General features: G+C 40.2%; 1 protein-coding gene across 1 annotated transcript; it reads right to left on the bottom strand.

Moving 5' to 3' along the window:
* Positions 1-12: 12 nt before the first annotated feature.
* LOC119726208 (nudix hydrolase 8-like) lies at positions 13-19,513 on the bottom strand. Its single transcript, XM_038197806.1, has 7 exons — positions 19,067-19,513; positions 13,267-13,398; positions 9,055-9,146; positions 6,387-6,492; positions 4,816-4,926; positions 4,057-4,259; positions 13-1,701 (listed from the first exon to the last, which is right to left on the bottom strand). The coding sequence occupies exons 1-7, from the start codon at positions 19,080-19,082 to the stop codon at positions 1,522-1,524; spliced, it is 840 nt and encodes a 279-aa protein (XP_038053734.1). The 5' UTR covers positions 19,083-19,513; the 3' UTR covers positions 13-1,521.
* Positions 19,514-19,918: the final 405 nt, after the last annotated feature.

Here is a 19,918-nt window from a genome sequence, read left to right on the forward strand (position 1 = left end):
CATACCAGAAACCGGAGACTTTTTTTTTTGGCCTAATACATAATGCCCTATAGATAAGTCAATGGGCCGTGACAGTTTCACAGGTTTTTGCCATCCATGTGATGTGAAATACACTTCCGGATTGGGTAAATGTTACATTATGGACTAGTATATAAATGAGAAAACTTTTCATAAAATCACTTAATCTCCAGTGAATTAACCCTTAACCATAATAGTCAGAAGACATACGGATATTTCGAAGATACCTTCATGAAGTAATCAGTATTATCTTAATTTATACATTAAGTTATAACCTATTTTCGACTCATTCTTCCCTGCATAACACACACTTGCAGACACATTCCGTAAAAAATTGAGGTAATGTCAGTGTAAAATGTACAATACTGTAAGATATAATAACCCACTCGTGCAAAGTAGGTTTCTGAATGTCAACCCACATCGTGTTAACCCGCAAGGGGCTACATTTACAAATCCCAGGGAAGGAGAATGTACAGACAAATCCGGCAGCAGCGATTTTCTAGGGTGGCACAAGGCTCGTGCAAGTCGCGCTCAGCTCAGGTAGTACACACAGACTCCATTGCTCCTTCAACCAATAGGAATACCAACATTTCGCGTGTACCTCGTCTTTAAAAACGCGTGCACGTCTTTAAGAACATGTGCAGCATGCGCGTGAATGTGACACCATTGAGTAAAAGCTTCTAATTCTGATCGCCGGATTCCACAATAAGCTTTTGTCCGGCTAAAAAATCCAGGCGCCTTGCTTGCACATAGTCCTGAGATGCATAATGCATTGAAACTTCATTATTGAAAATCAGGATCACCAGTAGTTAATTACTCAAACCCGACACACACCCACTTCGTACAACTGTTCTGGAGTCACACCGGGCCAAGGGATACGATGAGGAGTAACTCTAGTTCAATTTCAATAGATTTTCGTTTCGATTTTGATTTTCGTTAACACATTAATTTTCCACTAAATAAAATCTGGTGTCCTTCCAAACAATTGCCAATCTATAGATATATTGTGCGTGTAGTTGCTCCTGACTGTGTGGAACATCAATCTTAATTCAGAACTTCGCGATCATTTTATCTGTCAATATTAGTTTTTCCCCTCCCCCTTTGCCGATCTATAGACACTGTTTACCTCCCTCCTGCTTACTACTCGACCACCACGCTTATGGGATTGGTTGGCTGGATCCCGCAAGCTCGGTGGTCGAGTGGTAAGACGTCTGCACTAGAAAGCAGGAGGTTGCTGGTTCGAGTCCCACCCAGGTCATTTTTTCCAATTTTCACTCGGGAGGTAACAGACTGGGTACAAAGTGTTTATACGCCAGTGAATGGCAGAAAAAACTTAATGTTGATTTATATCATTCGACACAAAATTCCATTTCATAAATACATTTTAATCTGCACAACTCAGACACACCAGTTTGAAAAGGAAGAAAAAAATAATTCCATCCGAAACTGATTCCTGAAAGACTCCTACAGTATCTCATTTCTACTTTGGGATTTGGTAAATCCTTAGTCAGGCTTTCCCTCTTCATGAATGGAGTAGAAGAGCTGGTACACATTACTGAAGGACGACCAGACTTGGTCGGGCTGTATGCTCTGCGGGGGATGGCTGTTGCAGTTCTGGACGTAGCAGCTTGCGATCTTCCTGTTGAAATCGGACGCCTCAGGGTTGACCAAATACTCATCCAGCTGAGCACAAAAACATGTGATATCAGGAAGATTAATCCTAATGATCCCCAACGAGCCAAACTCCAAAACCAGGATTTGTTGGGATCTGTTAGGATGAATACTGCACTAGTAAACTGACTGTACTTTAGGTAGGATTACGCATACCACAAACAAACAGAGTCCAACTTGCGCAATCATTTTTTTTTTTAGGTGGCGTAAGTTGTGGCGTTGCCACTGAAAATGACACATTTTACCAGCAAATCGGGACTGTTGTAGAGCCTGTTATTGGACAACTTAACAAGATTGATCTTTATGGTTGAAGTAAACAAATTTCTATTTTACTCGTAACATAATTGTAGAGTTGCCGAACGATTCTGAAGAAAGTCGGAAAAAATAATTTTCAAAATGGCGGGCTGAGGTGATCCAACGACTTTTTCACGAAAGAACAAATTCACACACAAATAGCTGCCGTAAATGCTGTTTTTATCATCGCCCAAGATGCTTAAATTATTTAAAACGTTGCGCAGCTACGCCAAATTTGGTGAAATCGATCGTGAGTTTATTGCACAACTGCGCAACAAATATGTTGCGTAAGTCTTAATACGCATGGTGAGAGCTAACACTTTTTTGTGAAATCGGCTGCTGGGGAGTTATTGTTAAAAAGTGCAAAATAATCAAAACAAAATACAAAATACATTGAAAACATTTGGGTCTTCCCTAAAGCAGTTATACTTTCACTAGATAAATATTTCAGAGTGGGGTGGGGAGTGTGACACTGATACCTAAAAAACAATGCTGTTTGATTTCTGATAAAATCCCCCAGAGGTGTGAGCTGATTGAACTAGCGAGTACCCGAACAGCATTACTACATATACAATATTCCAATATTGCCTAGGGGGCGCTGTAGAGCAAGGCTGTAGGCCCAGTGGTGTATCCAGTAGGGGGGGGGGCACTTTCCCCTCCCCCCCGGCAGATTTTGTGACAATTTTTGTTTTTGTCAGCAATGATTTGAAGTGTTTATAGAGTTCTTCTGACATCAATCCCACAAAAGAAAACCCGCTCAACAACCATTACAATGCGCCGTGAATTGTCCATATAATAATATAGTATACATAATAATGGTCAGTTTTGAAGAGTGCCCCCAATTGGAAGATGGGTACCAGCCCCCCCCCCTAACTTTTTGATCTTACAGAGGGTAAGTGTCCGGAGAAAAAACATGTCTACATTTCGGCGCGAATGTGCGGTTGCCCCCCAAGCAAGCGTAACTCTGATGTTACTCAAAAAAAGTCTGGTGCACAGCAAGTTTCGATAATTTTTTTCCCAGACAACCATGGCAAATAAATGCACACAAGGCTACAAGAGACATGGTAACCGAATCTGCTTCTGTACAATTTTTCTACAATCGAAAAAAAAATGGAGTTTTTTTTGCATAGCAGTTTTGACACACAAGACACCTAAAAGCACTTCACTGTCCCAAGGCTTTTGGCAAAATGTTATACTTCAATGAACACGATGAATACGATGAATACCAGTACCACATCTATGTGTCAACACAGCAAAATACAAGTGTGTACATGTACAGTGAGCTTTATAACTTAACGTTGTTAAGTTCAACTGCAACTTCCGAGATTGTCATAAACGTAAAACATGCCTTGTTATAAATATTAATAAGAAAATTCCCCAGAAATGACATCGAAAACCTTTTTCATTGTCTGGGAAGTTACTAATAAATTGTAAAGTTGGTTAAAGGTACCCGATCCCATAATCTGGAACCGTTTCCCGACATTTGGGTACTCGGGTACCCGGTTCCATGCACAGCCCTACTCCAGAGTCTTATTAACCACTTGGCGACAGGATTATTTTTTTTCCAAAAATTTAGATTTTCGAAAAAAGCAAAATATAGCAGCCAACTTTTGATTTACAGCCAAATGCCACAAAAACAGATTCCCAAGATTCATTTCAACAGTATATGTACGATATTTCTTACCGCAACCTCATATTTTCCAACACTCTGGGTGTGCTCACAGAGCATAAATTGTACCAAAATGCACAGCGGCCTTGTTCAAGGTGAACACATGGTCCGCTTCCCCAGACTTCTCGGACTTTGTGTGTGATACAAAACAAATGGGGATTAACGTGTTTAGACATCATCTGGAGGCGAGTCTAGGCACGCTGACGTTTTTAATGTCAGCCGTGCCTGTGTATAAAAACAGCCAGATCATGTTTAACAGGTCATCAGACTTGAACTCATTAATGGAAAATTAATACGGAAGGTTTGCCTATCTGAAACCAAAATCTCTGTTTGGGTGGCTCTTAAGAAGATCCTGTTTGGTGCAACTTGCTAGTTTCAAACAGGGGTTGTAGGAGAATACTCACGTCCATCCATTTGCAGTCCTCAATCTCATTAGGGCATACTTCGATCTCATTGGTCAGTGCTCGCATGTGACAGACAAAGTAGATGTCTGATTGGCCAAAGCGGTACCTGTGCTGGTGCCGGAAGCAGAGGATGGAGACGAACTCAGACTCGATGCCGGTCTCCTCCAGAACCTCCCTCTTGGCTGTTTCTGCAAGCTCCTCCCCTAAATGCAAGAAAGAAAAATACTGTGAATAAAACTTGCGTGATCCCCCTGCCATCCTGGCAATTTGTATGTACTGGCAGTTAGTAAGGACAAGTTTCAGTGATGGCTTTTATTGTCCACCCTCACCAGGCAGGTACCAGTTCTCAGTTGAGTGGGGAGTTTAGGTTGAAATGGGGAGTTTTGGTGAGACACGGGACTCGGTGCAGCCTAGTGTCAGTCAGTCTTGGTGTGTTCCCCTTGCCACTGCACCATGTCGAGTCGTTAATAAATGTAGTAGACCTAATACTGACATATGTTCGAGTCATTACTAATACTATTAGAGCTGAGCTCTCCAGAGAACTCTTAAATATCTATATTGGACAGGATTTTTTTGGACGTCGGCCTTTTCTCCATATGTATGGTACCAAACCAGCCAAAACCTGACAAAACCTACTGTTGGAGTTTGATGGACTTGGGGCTGTTAGGGCTAAAATCCAATACTGTGAATCTTGGCACTTGGACTCAAGAAAATCTGAACGTACACATAGGTCCATGAATTATTAACAATCTGACCCACCTATGTCTGAGTGGCCTCCCGGCAGCTTCCACATGGACTTCTTGCCATGGTTATACTTCTCCTTGATGACCAGCAGCTGGTTGTTGTCGTTGGTCACAAAACCACCAACCCCTGTAGTAACAAGAACAGCGCAACTTAATGCAAATCATCTGGATGTCCGTGACCTATCATTTACTGTACTGCTCCCAAAAGGTAACAAACAGGTGAACCACAATAAAACTGTGAATCACAATCGCCTAAGACGGCAAATTGTCCTTTACAGATCACCAGTCAGTCTCTCCAAAATGACTTCAAATGGCTTTCTTATGCGTCTAATTTGCATATCATAATCACGCCCCATTGCATTGCACAATTCGCGGGACGGTTCATGCATTCATGTACCCACTGTGGGTTGAACCACTTTGTACTTGTTAAAGACATCACAGTGTCCCTGTCTTTTACTCCATGTGCTGCCTCAGACCGCCCTGCTTGGTTTCATGAATTCATAAAAGAATAAATGGTATGCAATAAATTGTTGTACAGCTGCTGATGGGTTATTCAAGGTAGTGGTTGTGAGGTGCTGGCATTTTAATTTCCTGAAAAGAAAAGACAATTTTGCATATTTTGCCTTAAGAGAGGGTTTGGGGGTGTGCTCTATACAAATGTCTCAAAGCACGTCACAATCATTACCCCTGTTTATCATGCTGTGAGACCAGTTTGTACAGCTCAAAATCAGTGCAATCTGGTCTCTACCCTCACAGGTACCCATTCATACCTCTGGGTGCAGGGAGGCCATTCGGGTAATGTGTCTTGCCCAAGAACACACAAGGCAATATAAATAACATCAGGGTTGGAACTCACATTAAAGGGAATGTACAACATTTGCTTTTGCTGTAATTTTCAGATATTAATGGATTTATTATTATTATTATTTATGGTTTATTGTTCTATTTGGATTTGGAGGAATAGTATGTTAAAGCAAATATTGTTACACTGACTTGTTTCATGTTTTGGGCTCGTACATGCTGGAAAAACCAAGAAAATCAATCATGTTCTGGTAGTCTGGTTCCCTGACCCCACTTAAGATGAAATAAAGCAATTTATAGACATTTGGGGAATTATAAGGTCAGAGAATCAGTCTAGCCGGCTTGTACCCTTTCACAGGTATGTAATCAATTGCAAAGAAAATGCAGAATAACTAAATATGTAAAATAAGGAGCAGTTTTTTTAAAAAGCCAGTTCTCTCCAACTCTCCAACGCTGGTCAGCCGACCGGCGTTGGAAATTGATACAAAAATACCCCTTTGCTAAAAAAATGTCAGCACACAAGGATTCATGATTGTACGGGATGCTTTAGACTGTCACTCCCTAACAGTCCAGCAAAGAATTTCGTGGTAATTTGATCATTTTGTTTTTTTGATGTTTGCAAATGTTGTATCTTCCCTTTAATCAGACACTGTGACCATGGCTATCTTCAAGTCACAGACTCGTCAAATTTTCTGTGGTCACTAGCTGCTGTTCAAAACTTTTCAGTCAAACTCATTTTCTCCCTATTTCTTTAGGAAATAATAGGAATATGAGACTTGTTCCTACCAATGTAATTTGTGGCGTAGCCCGGAAGTTGATTGGGCTCGTTGCTAGGCAACCATCTTATCATCATGACGTATGATGGCTGTGCATGGTGGAAGACAAACTGGTGCTGAAAGTTAAAACAAAAAAATTAATTAAAAATTTCACCAAAAAAAATGCTGCAAGCAGACAAGGGCTCTGTGTCCTTGAAATATTAAAAAATGTTTCATGATGCTTATATAACGTTAAACCTGGGATATTCAGCTTTCTAATGCTATTTGTCTTATCAGTTTTGCTTTTACCAAGCCAGAGATATGGTCCACAAAAACTCAAATATCAATTTGTGCCACTTTCTAAAGTGTTAGGCCTAATAATGACATGACAAGACATGACACCTGTTCAAGTCCGACTTCAATTGAGGATCGCAATCCCAGAAGATATGTTTTTATTATGATGATTTGGAGAGTGTGTTACAAATAATGAAAAGAACATTACAATATTAATAAAAAAGTGTTTCTTCACTTATTCTAATTGCTTTTCTGCACGATCATACATGTGTATAATACTGGCAATACTGCTGTTTATAGTATCAACTTACGGAAAGTGGCACAAATGGATATTTGAGTGTCTGTGTTCAACGGACCATATCTCTGGTTTGACAAAAGAAAAATTCATAAAACAAATAGTATTTGAAAGCTGAATATCCCAGGTTTACATTATATAAGCATCATGAAACATTTTTCAATATTCAAAGGACAAAGAGCCCGTTTCTGCTTGCAGCATTTTTTGGGACAGGCTGTATGACAAAACGTTCGCCGTCTATTTCTCAATTTTCACCTTCGTGAAATCACCAACTTCAAAATAGGCACACAGTGAAATCTATACAACTAAAAACCTGATAACTCAAAAACCCTAGTAAGAACTTATCCCTGTCAATTGTTGCTGAAAAGAAAATCCATTTGTTAACTCAAAACTCTGCTTCACTAAAAATTTGAGCCCATTCCCCTGAGATTTGACTTATCAAGATTCCAATGTAACTTCGTCCAGGAGGTCTCTGTTTTTAAAACTTAAACAGTCATTTCATTAACAGGAAGATCTACCTTAAAGGAAACATGCAGTCCAAAATTTTCATAACGTATTTTATTTTATATATACATTCATTTATGTTTATTAAATGTGAAATAAAACCAGAACTGGTTCTGGTGTACGTTTAGTGTGGTAATTTGCCGTCCAAAAATTGAACCCCCCCTTTTTGATTTTCGCGGCAACTCCAAATGAGGGCGCTGTTCATGACATAAACAAAGGCAGAGAAATCCAGGGCCCGTAAATGACGTCTGGGTACGAGACGGATTAGCGAAGCTACTGTGCTGTGTGTATGTGCAGCCGCCGCGTACCCGTACGTGGCATTATATGCACACGTACGAATGTGTCTACATGGGATATGTACAGTACACGTGGACGTGCCACGGTGCCACCGTTGTCGAATGAACACGACGACCGTCATGACCGTAAAAGTTCCGAAGACCGTCCTCTTCTTTCCTTAGCGAATCCGATGAAAATGGTACAGATTCGTCCGATTCGAATCTGAGTTCTAATGATTCAGACACTGACTCGATGTTTTTTTAGGGGCATGCCCAAGTTGCTGTAAAGACCAGCATCAAAGCACGACGGCTCAAAGTGCAGCGCAGAGGGCAGCGAACTCACTGGGCCCGGACCACTTTGCTCTGGTATTTACCTTCACTTTGGCTCTCCAAATGCTCCGATATTTCGGATTTACTGGAAATGAAGGCTTACTCCATCCTTGGTAGTTTTGCTACACCCAGCAGCCACACACCTTGTCGGCATGGCCGAAAATCGGGTGTTATTTCTCCTCGATTCCGAACGAAACACCAGAAAAACTTTCAGTGCCGCAATGTATATGTACATGTATTATGATGCACGCCGCAATGCCGGTGCCCCCGCAGCGCGGCAAGTCTCTGCCTCCACTCACGTCATACCCCTCGCGAAGTTTTATGTTAATGAAGCTTCCCTTTGTGGGGCGGAGTAGTTTGACCAAACATGTTTACAAATTATTTTCCCCCATTTATCTTAGAAAATAAACACCGCCATACACAAAATATTGTTAAGAACATCATCCTTTATTGATTTAAGCAAAAAAAATGCAATCAAAATTTTATTTCATGTTCCCTTTAACCCTAACCCCCTAGGCCCTTGTTGCTTACAACTATCCTCAATTCTCCAAAATCCTCCAAAATTTTCCAAAATTTTGCAACTCCGCCTAAATTTTTCAAAATTGTCAGACAGTCCTGCCTCAAAATGCATTCATCCTCAATCCTCCAAAATCCTCCTCATCCCAAAACTTTGCACTCGTGTTTAAATGAAGGATAACCAACGCCAAATCCTTCAAAATCATCAGACAGTCCTGCCTCAAAATGCATTCATCCTCAATCCTCCAAAATCCTCTTGTGCTTCAATCACCATTCATCCTCAATCCTCCAGAATCCTCATTTGATTCAATCACCATTCATCCTCAATCCTCTAGAATCCTCCAAAACCGCCAGGAGGATTTTGGAGGAGTGAGGTGGGTTAGGGTTAAAAATACAATAACACCCAATTTTCAACCAGCTGTCCATAAGAGTCTGTTGTGGACAGAGCACATCAGAAGTTGCGGTTACTAAAACAACACACGCACCTTGACAGCTTCAGGGATAATTTCTGATTCTTGCAGGGAGATCTTCAGCCATATGCCTCTCTTGTGCAGGGACTTCCAATGCTCCAAGGAAGCTGCAACAACAGCGTGGAAACATTTAAGCATCTTAATTAACTTTAGTTAACAAACTGGCACACAATGTACATCACTGGTGTGCATTTACAGGTACTGCGGGAACCGGGTATTCTATTGTGACGACCTACAGTCGTCCCTGTTAATGATGTCATTATTTATAAATAGTTTTGGCATTAAAGCTCCGTGGAGAGCTCCCACTGCACATGCATTTTTGTGCGAGTCACGCCCATTTTCCACAGGTGGAAAATGAGAGCGCCCTCTTGTGACTGACCGTGCAGTGACCACGCTCCCCGTAACTTGCAGCCAATCAGGGATAAGGAAAGAGTAGAACAATCCAATCACAATTATAGGGGCGGGGTTTAGGACAACTAATTGTAAGCATATTTGATTGTAAGTGAGATATAAAGTATGTGTTGAGTTAAATAAACGAGGAGAACTGGTTTAGAGCTGAAACCATGATACATACATGTACGTGTCTGTGTCTCTCTCTCTTGCTGTTGTAGGTTATTCAAATACATGTACATGCAGTGTAAGTGATGATTTCTAGTCTGCACTACCTGACTACTAAGCAGGGAGATTGGAATCGGCACTGTCGCCACGCTACCCAATGACAGACCGGTGCCGATTCCAACCTGATAAGACTACGAATACCCGCTAATGATAAACTGCTCGGATGACAGCAAAGGTCCGCTACACTATTGAAGTGAAAACATGGGTACCTGGGAACCTCTAAAAGAAACCAACTGCCGAAAACGAGTTGCTGCAATGTTCAGATTGTTCAAAGGTGAATACAATAACACTACCACATCGGTGCATCAAGATACAATGTTTGAGTTGTTAAATGAGAAAACCTGGAAATTTGTTAAAATCCTACAATGATTCCTTTTAAATTTCAAGAAGTATTTTCAATTTAGATCTTTTACTGAGACTTCCGGGTTTGTTCCTGCTTTTTGCACTGAGGTGTAAACTGAACCAAAAATACAGGTAAAAATTGTAAAAGAGAAACTAAATATTACAAAAACATATTCGAAGAGCACTAAATCTTTGCTACCGGTATGTTCTGAATGTTAACTGTCCACAACCATGGCTTTTAATTATTACATGTATGTGCTCATTTTACATACAGGGTGAGTTAAAAAAAAAAAAAAAAAAAACGAACCCAAACCCAAAGAAATGTTCATATTTTAAAAAAAACATGTAGCACCAAAAATAATTTTGACTAGTAAGCCAATATAATTAACTACTTTTAGTTGAAAATAATACTTCAATTATTCAATTCATTCAAATTGAATATCACCCTTTAAACGATCCGAAATGACCAAAAATCGGATTTGTCCAAAAAAAAAGAATTGTCCTTACAATTGGTTTCCAAAAACCTCAGTTTAAAAGTTGAAAATATTCAACAAAGTCCTTTTGAAGGCCCATCTTAACCCTGAAAGGGCCTGGGGGGGGGGGGGCTGCCCCCCCCCTCAACTTTTTCCGCGATAACCTTGAAAAAATTGTTTCGCGACCCGAGATGTTGAGACTTTTTAGCCTCGCGGTTTGCGCATCTTTTGATACCAAGAACATAAAAATCAGACCACAGATTGCCATGCAGCGAAAACTTTTCCGGCGCTACGCGCTGTGAAAACTGAATTTTCCTATATAGTGTACGTCATGTACACAGAGAAGAATTGCCATTCGTATATGAATAATTAATTATCCATTATTCCAAAACCCTTTGACCTACACTCATGAATTTTTTTGGGTATATTTATAAAGAGTTGCTCTGTTCATGTACTGAATTTCAAAAATGTTCGTCACTCGATGGCCGAGATCATAGGGAGGGGGGGGGGGGGCAGCACCGGCTGAGAGATGGTCAAAATAACCCGGCCCTTTTAGGGTTACAAAAAAAAACGGGATTTTATAAATCCTACACTGCATACTACAGTTGTTTAAACAATTAAATATTCGGTGTCATTTTCTTTGTTGTTCCAAAGGAAACTAATTTTAGAGGGTTACATTGTTTAAATAATGATTACTTTAATAAGGATAATTTTAATCTGTAGAGCAATTGAAATACTTTTCTCACCTATTAGTTTGATAAATGGGATTCCCAGTCATAATTAATTTTTGTGCTATAACTTTGCTTTATATGAAATATGAGTCACAACAGCAGAACCCAAACCCCCAAAAATATGTTTCATATTAAAAACAAATTATGTAGCACCAAAAAGAATGACTGGAAAGTCAATTGAATAAGCTACTTTTAGATGAAAAAAAATTATGCAATTGCTCAATCCGTTGAAAGTGCCGCTTTATTTTACTCGCCTAACATACTACACATGCTTCATTCACACCATTCATTGAAACTAATCTGTCAGTTCCATTAAAACACCTTAGCCTTGCACATTAATAGATTTTCCCAGTCCATTGCAAGGGGCTTGTATACATTCATGACCTTGCCCTAGGTCAACTGCTCACTGCTTGACCATTGCTTGACCACTGCACTGGCCAACAGCTGTATGCAAATGACCATTGTATGTTAATGCCTAATAAATACAGGGTGCCTAAATATTTGTACATCACATAGTGTAATAATCTTACGCTGTACTAACAAAGTATTTGCCTGAAGATAACACTATGATAAGAATTACACAATTTCCTTGCCATATTATGCCACTATTAATATTATGCTCCATCTTCCTAATTTCTGTCTTAACATGGATAAAACTGACATGGCCAATAACCAATGCAATCATTGTTTTATTATTTCTCAAATTGTTTAAACAACAAATCAAAATGTTCAGAAAAGACACACAAAAACAAAAAAAGCTTGTAATGTTCACGAAAAAAATGGTTATTTCCTACATGTACATGTATATTCAACTTCCAGTGTACATATTATTGGCTGTTTTGGCAACCAGCCTAAACAGCCTTTTGTTTCATTAAGATTTGTTTTTTATTCTTTATTTTTCCTTTTCAGTCATCGGCCCATAGCATTTGTACACGTTTTTTTGTTACAGGCACTTTGGCCACTAAAATCAATCTGATTGCCTTTATACCTGGCACACACTTAGACCACCACCCACAGATGGTCGCCGAACATTGACGTCATCATGACGTCATCATGACGTCATCACGGGTCACATTAAAAATGCATATATTTTGAATGCCTATATCTACAGAACTACAGGTTCGATTGGGGTGAAAGTTCATTTGTACCTAAACCGGGATGTGTTATAGATGAAAATTGAAGTAACGTCACAATGACGTCATCATGGGTCACGTAATGTCACGTTAAAGATTAATAGATCAAATCTTTGAAAATCAATATAAAATAAACCGTGAGCGACCTGAACTTGATGTTTGCAGGAATGGATAGAATAATCCAGGGTCTTCAAATTTTGATATTATGTGCAAAATCACGTGACCCTTCCTTCCGGTTGAAACCGGAATTGCCTTGTAATTTAAAATTGGTGAAAGATGTGAACTTGCTTTTAACGATGTATGTTCTGGCTAAGTTGTTCTTTACCATAAAATTATAGTTACAGATGAAAATTTGTGACGTCATCATGACATCATCACGTGACATGTGATGTCATAATTCAAAACCCTGTGAGAATGTAATCACACATTATGCCACCATTTATTATAAACAGAACTAAATCTTTCCTTGGTGTACCTTATACTCGAAACTTTACATGTCACATGTCATAAAAAGTTACCGAAACAGCCCTGTGTTTGTCCACAAACATAAGTCTAGTTACTATAAACAGAACTAAATCCTTCCTGGATGGAACTTATACTTGAAACTTTACATGTCACATGTCACAAACAGTTACCGAAACAGCCCTGTGTTGGTCCACAAACATAAGAGTATAGGCCTAGTTTGTTTATTTGTTTTGTTCTTTGAGGACCAAATTAAGGCATTGGCAAAAATGAAAAAAGGGGCACCTCGAATTCCAAACATCACTTTGAAAAGACAAAAAAAAAATTGGGGATGCTGATATGGATAAATGATGGATGCTGTTAATTCCCTTTGCCTTAGGACTGGTCTTAAACATAGTGTTTAACACCTCCCAAGGACATATTTATTCCCTTATTAATAAACTGTTAATAAGCTTAATGAGATCACACCTTCGAGTCTCTTGCTGAAGTCCTGGGCAGAACTCCACTGTTCATTGGACGTCGTGACCTTCACACCACCAAAGCTGTCATCTACGCCTCTCAGTAGATAATTAGAATTCTCAATCAGGCTGCCGTTTGGAACTGGGCATAGGATAAACAGGAAATGGTGCAAATCATAAAATCTTCATCTGCAAAAGATTTTTGTTTTTCAGCAATCTGACAAATAGCATTATAGCGCCACCAGAAGTTTGCCATGGAGAGTCCATTTTTCAAGTTTACAGTTGACAATCACGGCCCATTTGAATGAGTTTCAGTAGACAACTTGGGCTTCATTTGTTATAGATTGGGCATATCGTTCTGCCGCCTTACAAAAAACACCATATTGTTAAAAAGAAAGGAAAAAGGCAAACGGATACTCGAATCATGCGCTTACAAAAGTACTGACCGGTAAAACTAACAATTTCAAATGTCCCGCGCTGCAAATTTGTTGACCATCTCCCACAATGCACTGGAAAAAATGAAGTCTCCGTGGCAAACTCTTGGTGGCGCACTGCATTGTGAATCACCCGAATTGATTGTTGGGTCACTTCAAATACGAACAATTATGCAAGTTGCCAAGCAATGATCGACCAATAAAAAAAGGCGACTTTTAAGGTCAGCTTAGGCTATTAGCATAATGAGCACCACCCCCAAAACCTCACATGGACGATTGGACCAAGGCGTTTGTCTAGATGCTAATGATTTGCATATGAATAGTGGTTGCATGAGGTTGCTGTTCACGCTGTATTTTTACATGCACTGCTGCAATGTAGCGATCAGCAGTCAGTGCGCGGTGAGGATATGCCGCCGAATACCTCGTACTTGTACCCCCCGCCCTGCAAACGGGACCTTGGGATATGCTGATGAATTCACGCTCTGATTGGACAGATTTTTTTGTGACCTGTGACCTGCAGTCATCACGGCCACAACTCGGCAAGGTTAAAACGGCCGTTAAGACTGAGTCATCACTCTTTTAGTCCCATTCATAAATGCTTTATTTCATTGAAAGGCATTAAACTAATAACGAAGGAAAATCTGTAGAAAACGTATCTGTTTTGTAAATTTTCAATTCTCGTCAATTGCTCAGGCTCCGTTTCGAATTCACGATGGGTCAGATTGGATAAAATGCGACGCTCAAAATTTGTCCACAGGGTCCGCAATGAAATGGAAATCACATCTGGTATGGAATGTGCGTATTTCTATGGTAACATTTTCGGATAGCATTTGCACGCATTGGCTATTACTGCGGTCTTAAACAGCTGCAGCTGGATGCTTTATACATAGGTCATAGGCCACTTCCTTCACAAGATTCTGTGAAGCTCATCAGCATATCTCAGCACCCTGTTTGCAGGGCAGTGGGTACGAGCGAACTGAATACCGTACGGACGGATAACGACAAACGCCTTGAAAACATTCCATACTGGGCCACCACTTACCTGCCGCCAAACACATACATTTTCACCCCACCTTGTGATTTCACCCAAGATGAATCCAAGAAGCCTCGGCAATGTGAAATTTTTACGGTACGTTATACGCATGACATCGACTACCATAACAACGCATGAGCCGGCCAATGATAGTGCAATACGTCATAATGAATATTTAATTTCTCACAAACATTTAGTTTATTTCAAAGGATACTTTAAATATGTCCAAAGATTGATCTGCAAAGCGATCGTGCGCGTACACGGCCTAGCGGTAAAAGTCTCGTGTTTCAAGCAAGTGTCAGAGGCTTGAATCTCGATGAAGTAAGTGACTGATTAATAAATAGGAATAAAGGATAGGAGAGGGTGAGAGTAGGAGGGAAAGTGGAGGGAATAACCATAAAGGATGCTAGTCCGAGTAACTAGGACTCTACGAATCGCCTTTTTTAACATTTGGAGATGGTCCGACGATAGTAGGGTCCTAGGATCTTAGAGTATATGGCGATACCAATAACCTATTTTGACCATTTTCACTCGTACCCCCCAGTGCGTGAAATTACAGTCGGACATTGGACATTTTCCGACCACTTTCATGGTTTGTCCGACCAAATGCAGATGTGCTCGGACAAAATGTCCGAGCGATTTACAGTATTCTTTGTGGAGTTGTCTTTTTCAGAAGTATGAAATAAACGCTTGCACTCAAAAGTATTTTGTTGTTTATTTCCGATGATCCGGTCTGTAATACTTACCGTATGCTGAGCGGCTGCTAACTACATGTACGTGTTGTCTTATATTCACGCAATAGATGCAACGCGTTTACACCCCAATCATTACACAGTCTAGTACAGCGCGGCGTGCACAGCGATAGATTGGCATTCGTACGTACGTGCCGTTTGCCAAAAAATAGACGTGAAATCAAGTCGATAAATTGTGTTTCGATCAGCAGTCTTCGTGTTTCGTCTACAAATCAGTTAATACAACTTTTTGTACTTTTCAAGTCATTTTATGGAAATGAGCAGTGGCCGTTTGTGGAATTCCCAGTTAATTCCCAGGCGCATGGCTAGCCAGCGCGACTCCTAGGCGTACCGCGAACTTACACAGCACTCTTCATCAGGAAACAGTCGTCGGCGCGGCGCAGGGGAATCTGCCGTGCATGCAGTGCATTGTGCGCAAGCGCGCCGTCACGACCTTTGCATGAGGTCGAGGTCAGACACCATTACCCAATTGGGAACGCGTACACACACTGATCTCTATATAAAGACTGGATAGCGGATATGCATACAACATTCACACAGTAGACTTTGCATATTGACCAATTCGCCCCCGGTCTCACGAAGATGGCCGCGTATATACAAACGTTCTACGCGTAAATACGCGCGCGTTGTATCAACAGTTGACGCGCATTTTGGTCACGTACACATATTATGATGTTCTAAAAGGGACACATTTCCGTAGTGATTATTATTTCAAAACGCCGAAAAAGTGATATTTGCGGCATTTTAGTAACCACGACATTAGAAAAACTGTAGTTAACCTTGGTCAGTGGTGGTGGTCAAAATATAAGTCAAGTGAACCGCGACGTTACAAAATAAATCATGCTGTCTATAAAAACGGCAACTTGTCCTTTGTAGATCACCAGCCGGTCTCACCAATATGGCGTCAAATTCGTACATTGTGCGGCTCTGTATTAGCTATCCAGTCTTTATATAGAGATCAGTGCGTACACACAGCGTATCATGCAGTTTTGAACGTGAGCACAACAACGACAACCTACATGTAGGCAGAGGGGGTCTTCAGAATTGAACAGAAAATTTCACTTTTCTTCCGGATCGTAAGTAAACTTAAGTACAACCATCTTAATCATCGATGTCTACTTTGACAAAATAAAAAAAAAAAACATGTTTAGCGTCCTGCTTTTTTGACAAAAAGGAAGGAGGAGGCCCTTTTTTTTTTTTTTTTTTTTTCAAAATGGCCGCCCGACACATTTTTCAAGACAACGCGGCCGGGCTATTTTTCAAGATGGTTACCAGCTTTTTTCAAAATGGCTGCCACTTGGACTCAGGAAATGACATATTGGCTTCTTATGGGCAAGATGCAACAGAAAATGAGACCAAAATGATCGTTAGACCAAAAGAGATCGTTAAAATTTATCAATTTTTGTCTTTAAAAAAAAAAAAAAAAAAAAAAAAAAAAAGGAGGCGGCCTCTAAAAAGGAAGCGGGCGGGGACGCTAAACATGTTTGTTTTTTTACTTCGCCTTGTACTTCAGGTGGCATATCTAGTAATTTGGAGGCCGTTTTGAAGGTGAAATCTGATGTTTTTTGTTGGAAAATGTTGGTTTGGGACAGTGACAAGATGATGTTGTCCAGGTCGCGGTATTAGCTTGGACCCCACTATCGCCAGACCATGTCCAAAATGTTAAAAAAGGCGATAAGTTGGGTCCAAGTTACTCGGACTATAACAGTCCTGCAGTAGCTTGTAACAATAGAGCACTGCACATGCGCTCAACCCCAATCGAGTGAGACTGACGTGCGCGAACGCAACACAGTTGCTAGGGATGCGTGCGTGCGCGCGTGTAAGGAAGTTTTGAAACGACATTGTACAGCAGTGCAGTATATACTGAGGATGTTTACGACGAAAGCGTAGATCTACGATTTATTTTCTCAGTCATGTCAGTTGAACACTTCACCCACCGACATATTTACCTTTCCTAAACAAAGCATCTTTGTAATTCTGGACACAAGGAATGTGTAAACGAGATTTCAGCTTCCTCCCTCAGGTAAAGATATGAAAACATTGTTGTAATTGTTTCGCTACGGCAGCAGTTTCTGTTGAGTTTATGTCATTATAGCTGTTTAGCCCCACTAGTGTGGCCGTCGGTATGCTGCGCTGAACCTAAGGCCACACACCGTGGTCCGCGCACTACTGAGGACGTTTTCATAAAATTTGCATACTGAGGACGTTTTCATAAAATTTGCAAGGAATTTCTTACATATGGTTGTACTCTACGATGTCCCATCTATCACTTCTGGGATGCTTAGGTGTAATGATGTTCAATTTTGTGACGGCTGTTTGCTGTACCATGCATTTATCGTCTGGGGGCCACGTGCACTGATCTCTATTCAGGATCTACGGCACAGGAAACAGCCGTCGCATTTGCAACTCGCGCCCTCGCTCGACAAACAATTTGCATAAACGCGACGTCACAGCTTGAGGTCATCATCACCGGACGCTTCACGAGTGCATATGGGCTCCAGAAAGATTCAAGAATATCTCGGAAAATTGAACATCATTACACCTAAGCATCCCAGAAGTGATAGATGGGACATCGTAGAATACAACCATATGTAAGAAATTCCCTGCAAATTTTATGAAAACGTCCTCAGTAGTGTGCGGACCACGGTGTGTGGCCTTAGGTTCAGCGCAGCATACAGACGGCCACACTAGTGGGGCTATATAGCTGTTAAAGGGAATATACAACATTTGCAAACATCGAAAAAAAGAACTACCAAGTTTTTGCGAAATACCTTAATAGGATGTTGGTAAATGACAGCCTGAAGCATCCTGTAAAATTATGGCACCTGGTATACTGTCATTTTCAAGAAAAGTGGTATTTTTGTATCAATTTCCAACGCTGATCGGCCGATCAGCGTTGGAAACAACTGGCTTTTTTTCAAATACTGGCCCCAATTGACCATTGCACTTGTTTGCAATCGATTACAAACCTATGAACGGGTACGAGCCAGCTAGACTGGTTCCCTGACCTTACAATTCCCCAATGTATGTAAACTGCTCTGTTTCTTCTTATATGGAGTCAGGGAACCAGACTACAGGAAAATGATCGTTTTTCTTGGTTTTTATAGCATTTTCGAACCCAAAACCTCCAAAAAGTCAGTGCAACTATATTTGCTTTATATTTCCAACCCCCCAATTCCATCCATTTCTGAAAATTACAGCAAAAGCAAATGATGTATATTCCCTTTAAGCTAAAATATGGCCATGAACATGAACACAAAAAAGTCTGGAAATATCGCCAGAAAAAAGACACAAAATTGGAGCATTTTAACCGTTTATTTCGTTAAAAAGGTATTTATTAATGGGAATAACAGTGTGAGGATCCGGTCTTCACTGCGTGATAATGTTAATGACCGGGTGTGGGGGTGACCGCTGTTAATGCAATAATGGACCTCGACTTTGTCTCGGTCCATTAACAGCGGTCACCCCCACACCCGGTCATTATCACGCAGTGAAGACCGGCTCCTCACACTGTTATTCCCTTATTATTATATGCTTATTATTTTATTAAATTAAATAAAACACTTCGCAACAAAAAAACCCAAAACTTACCAGCGGTTGAATCCATCTTTATTTTCCACTGTTTAGAAAAATGCACAAATAGAGGTCACTTTGTCAATGACAGAAATTATGCCATCAGGTTCTTCAGTTCCCGTCTTTTTCTTCGTTCAGACGTCACTCTTTGTCTAAGATCCAAGAACTAAAGAACTTCTGTTTGCACATGTGCACAGCTCTGCGAGATTCAGTACAGTTTTGTTTACATACAAATTACAAGTCCATTTTCCACACCACCAACGTAGTTTTACAGCCAGCGATAAACCATGCAACTGTAGCAGTTGGGTTTGCTAATTAATAGCGTCCAGACAGCGATATCTGGAGCAAGGCCACAAGAAATAAAACTCTCAAAACACGGAGATTCAAAACAAGCGTGATTCACACCATTGAACGTCGCAGCTGTTCGAGGTTTTGCAATGTCAAAACAAAACAATGGCAGCTGTCAAGAGAGGGCGCTCGTCAGTGCTCCAGTTTTCTTATTAAAGGGGCAGTCGTATGATAGTGAGAGAAATGAAAGGAAATACGGTTTATTGTGTTCAGTTTTTAAAGAAAAACAGAAACGTGTTTAATTTTTCAAATTTAATGTGGTTTCGAGATCTTCCTAAAAAAATTATGTCTTTGCAATTCACCGACTCGGCAATAACATTTCAATGATTTTTCAACTTTTCTTAAATGAAGAAGTTCAAAACAAATCAAAAAGTTTCAAGTCAGATAAAAAAAAAAAGTTGCAGAGATTGGTCAAACATAAAGATTGTCCAAAAATAATTTATGTTTGCAAATTTCATTTCACACCATAGTCACTTATTTAAACAACTTGTAGACAATTTAGACAACTGATTTTTTTTCTCA

This window comes from Patiria miniata, unplaced genomic scaffold, assembly GCF_015706575.1.
Source record: "Patiria miniata isolate m_02_andy unplaced genomic scaffold, ASM1570657v1 HiC_scaffold_2, whole genome shotgun sequence".
Classification (NCBI taxonomy): Eukaryota; Metazoa; Echinodermata; class Asteroidea; order Valvatida; family Asterinidae; genus Patiria; species Patiria miniata.

Excerpts from the sequence above, each read along its gene's own strand:
- LOC119726208 (XM_038197806.1), bottom strand. Across the intron at positions 9,147-13,266 it reads CTTCAGCAAGAGACTCGAAG|CTTCCTTGGAGCATTGGAAG; the intron begins GTGTGATCTCAT and ends CTGTTGTTGCAG. Across the intron at positions 4,260-4,815 it reads GGGAGGCCACTCAGACATAG|GGGAGGAGCTTGCAGAAACA; the intron begins GTGGGTCAGATT and ends TCTTGCATTTAG.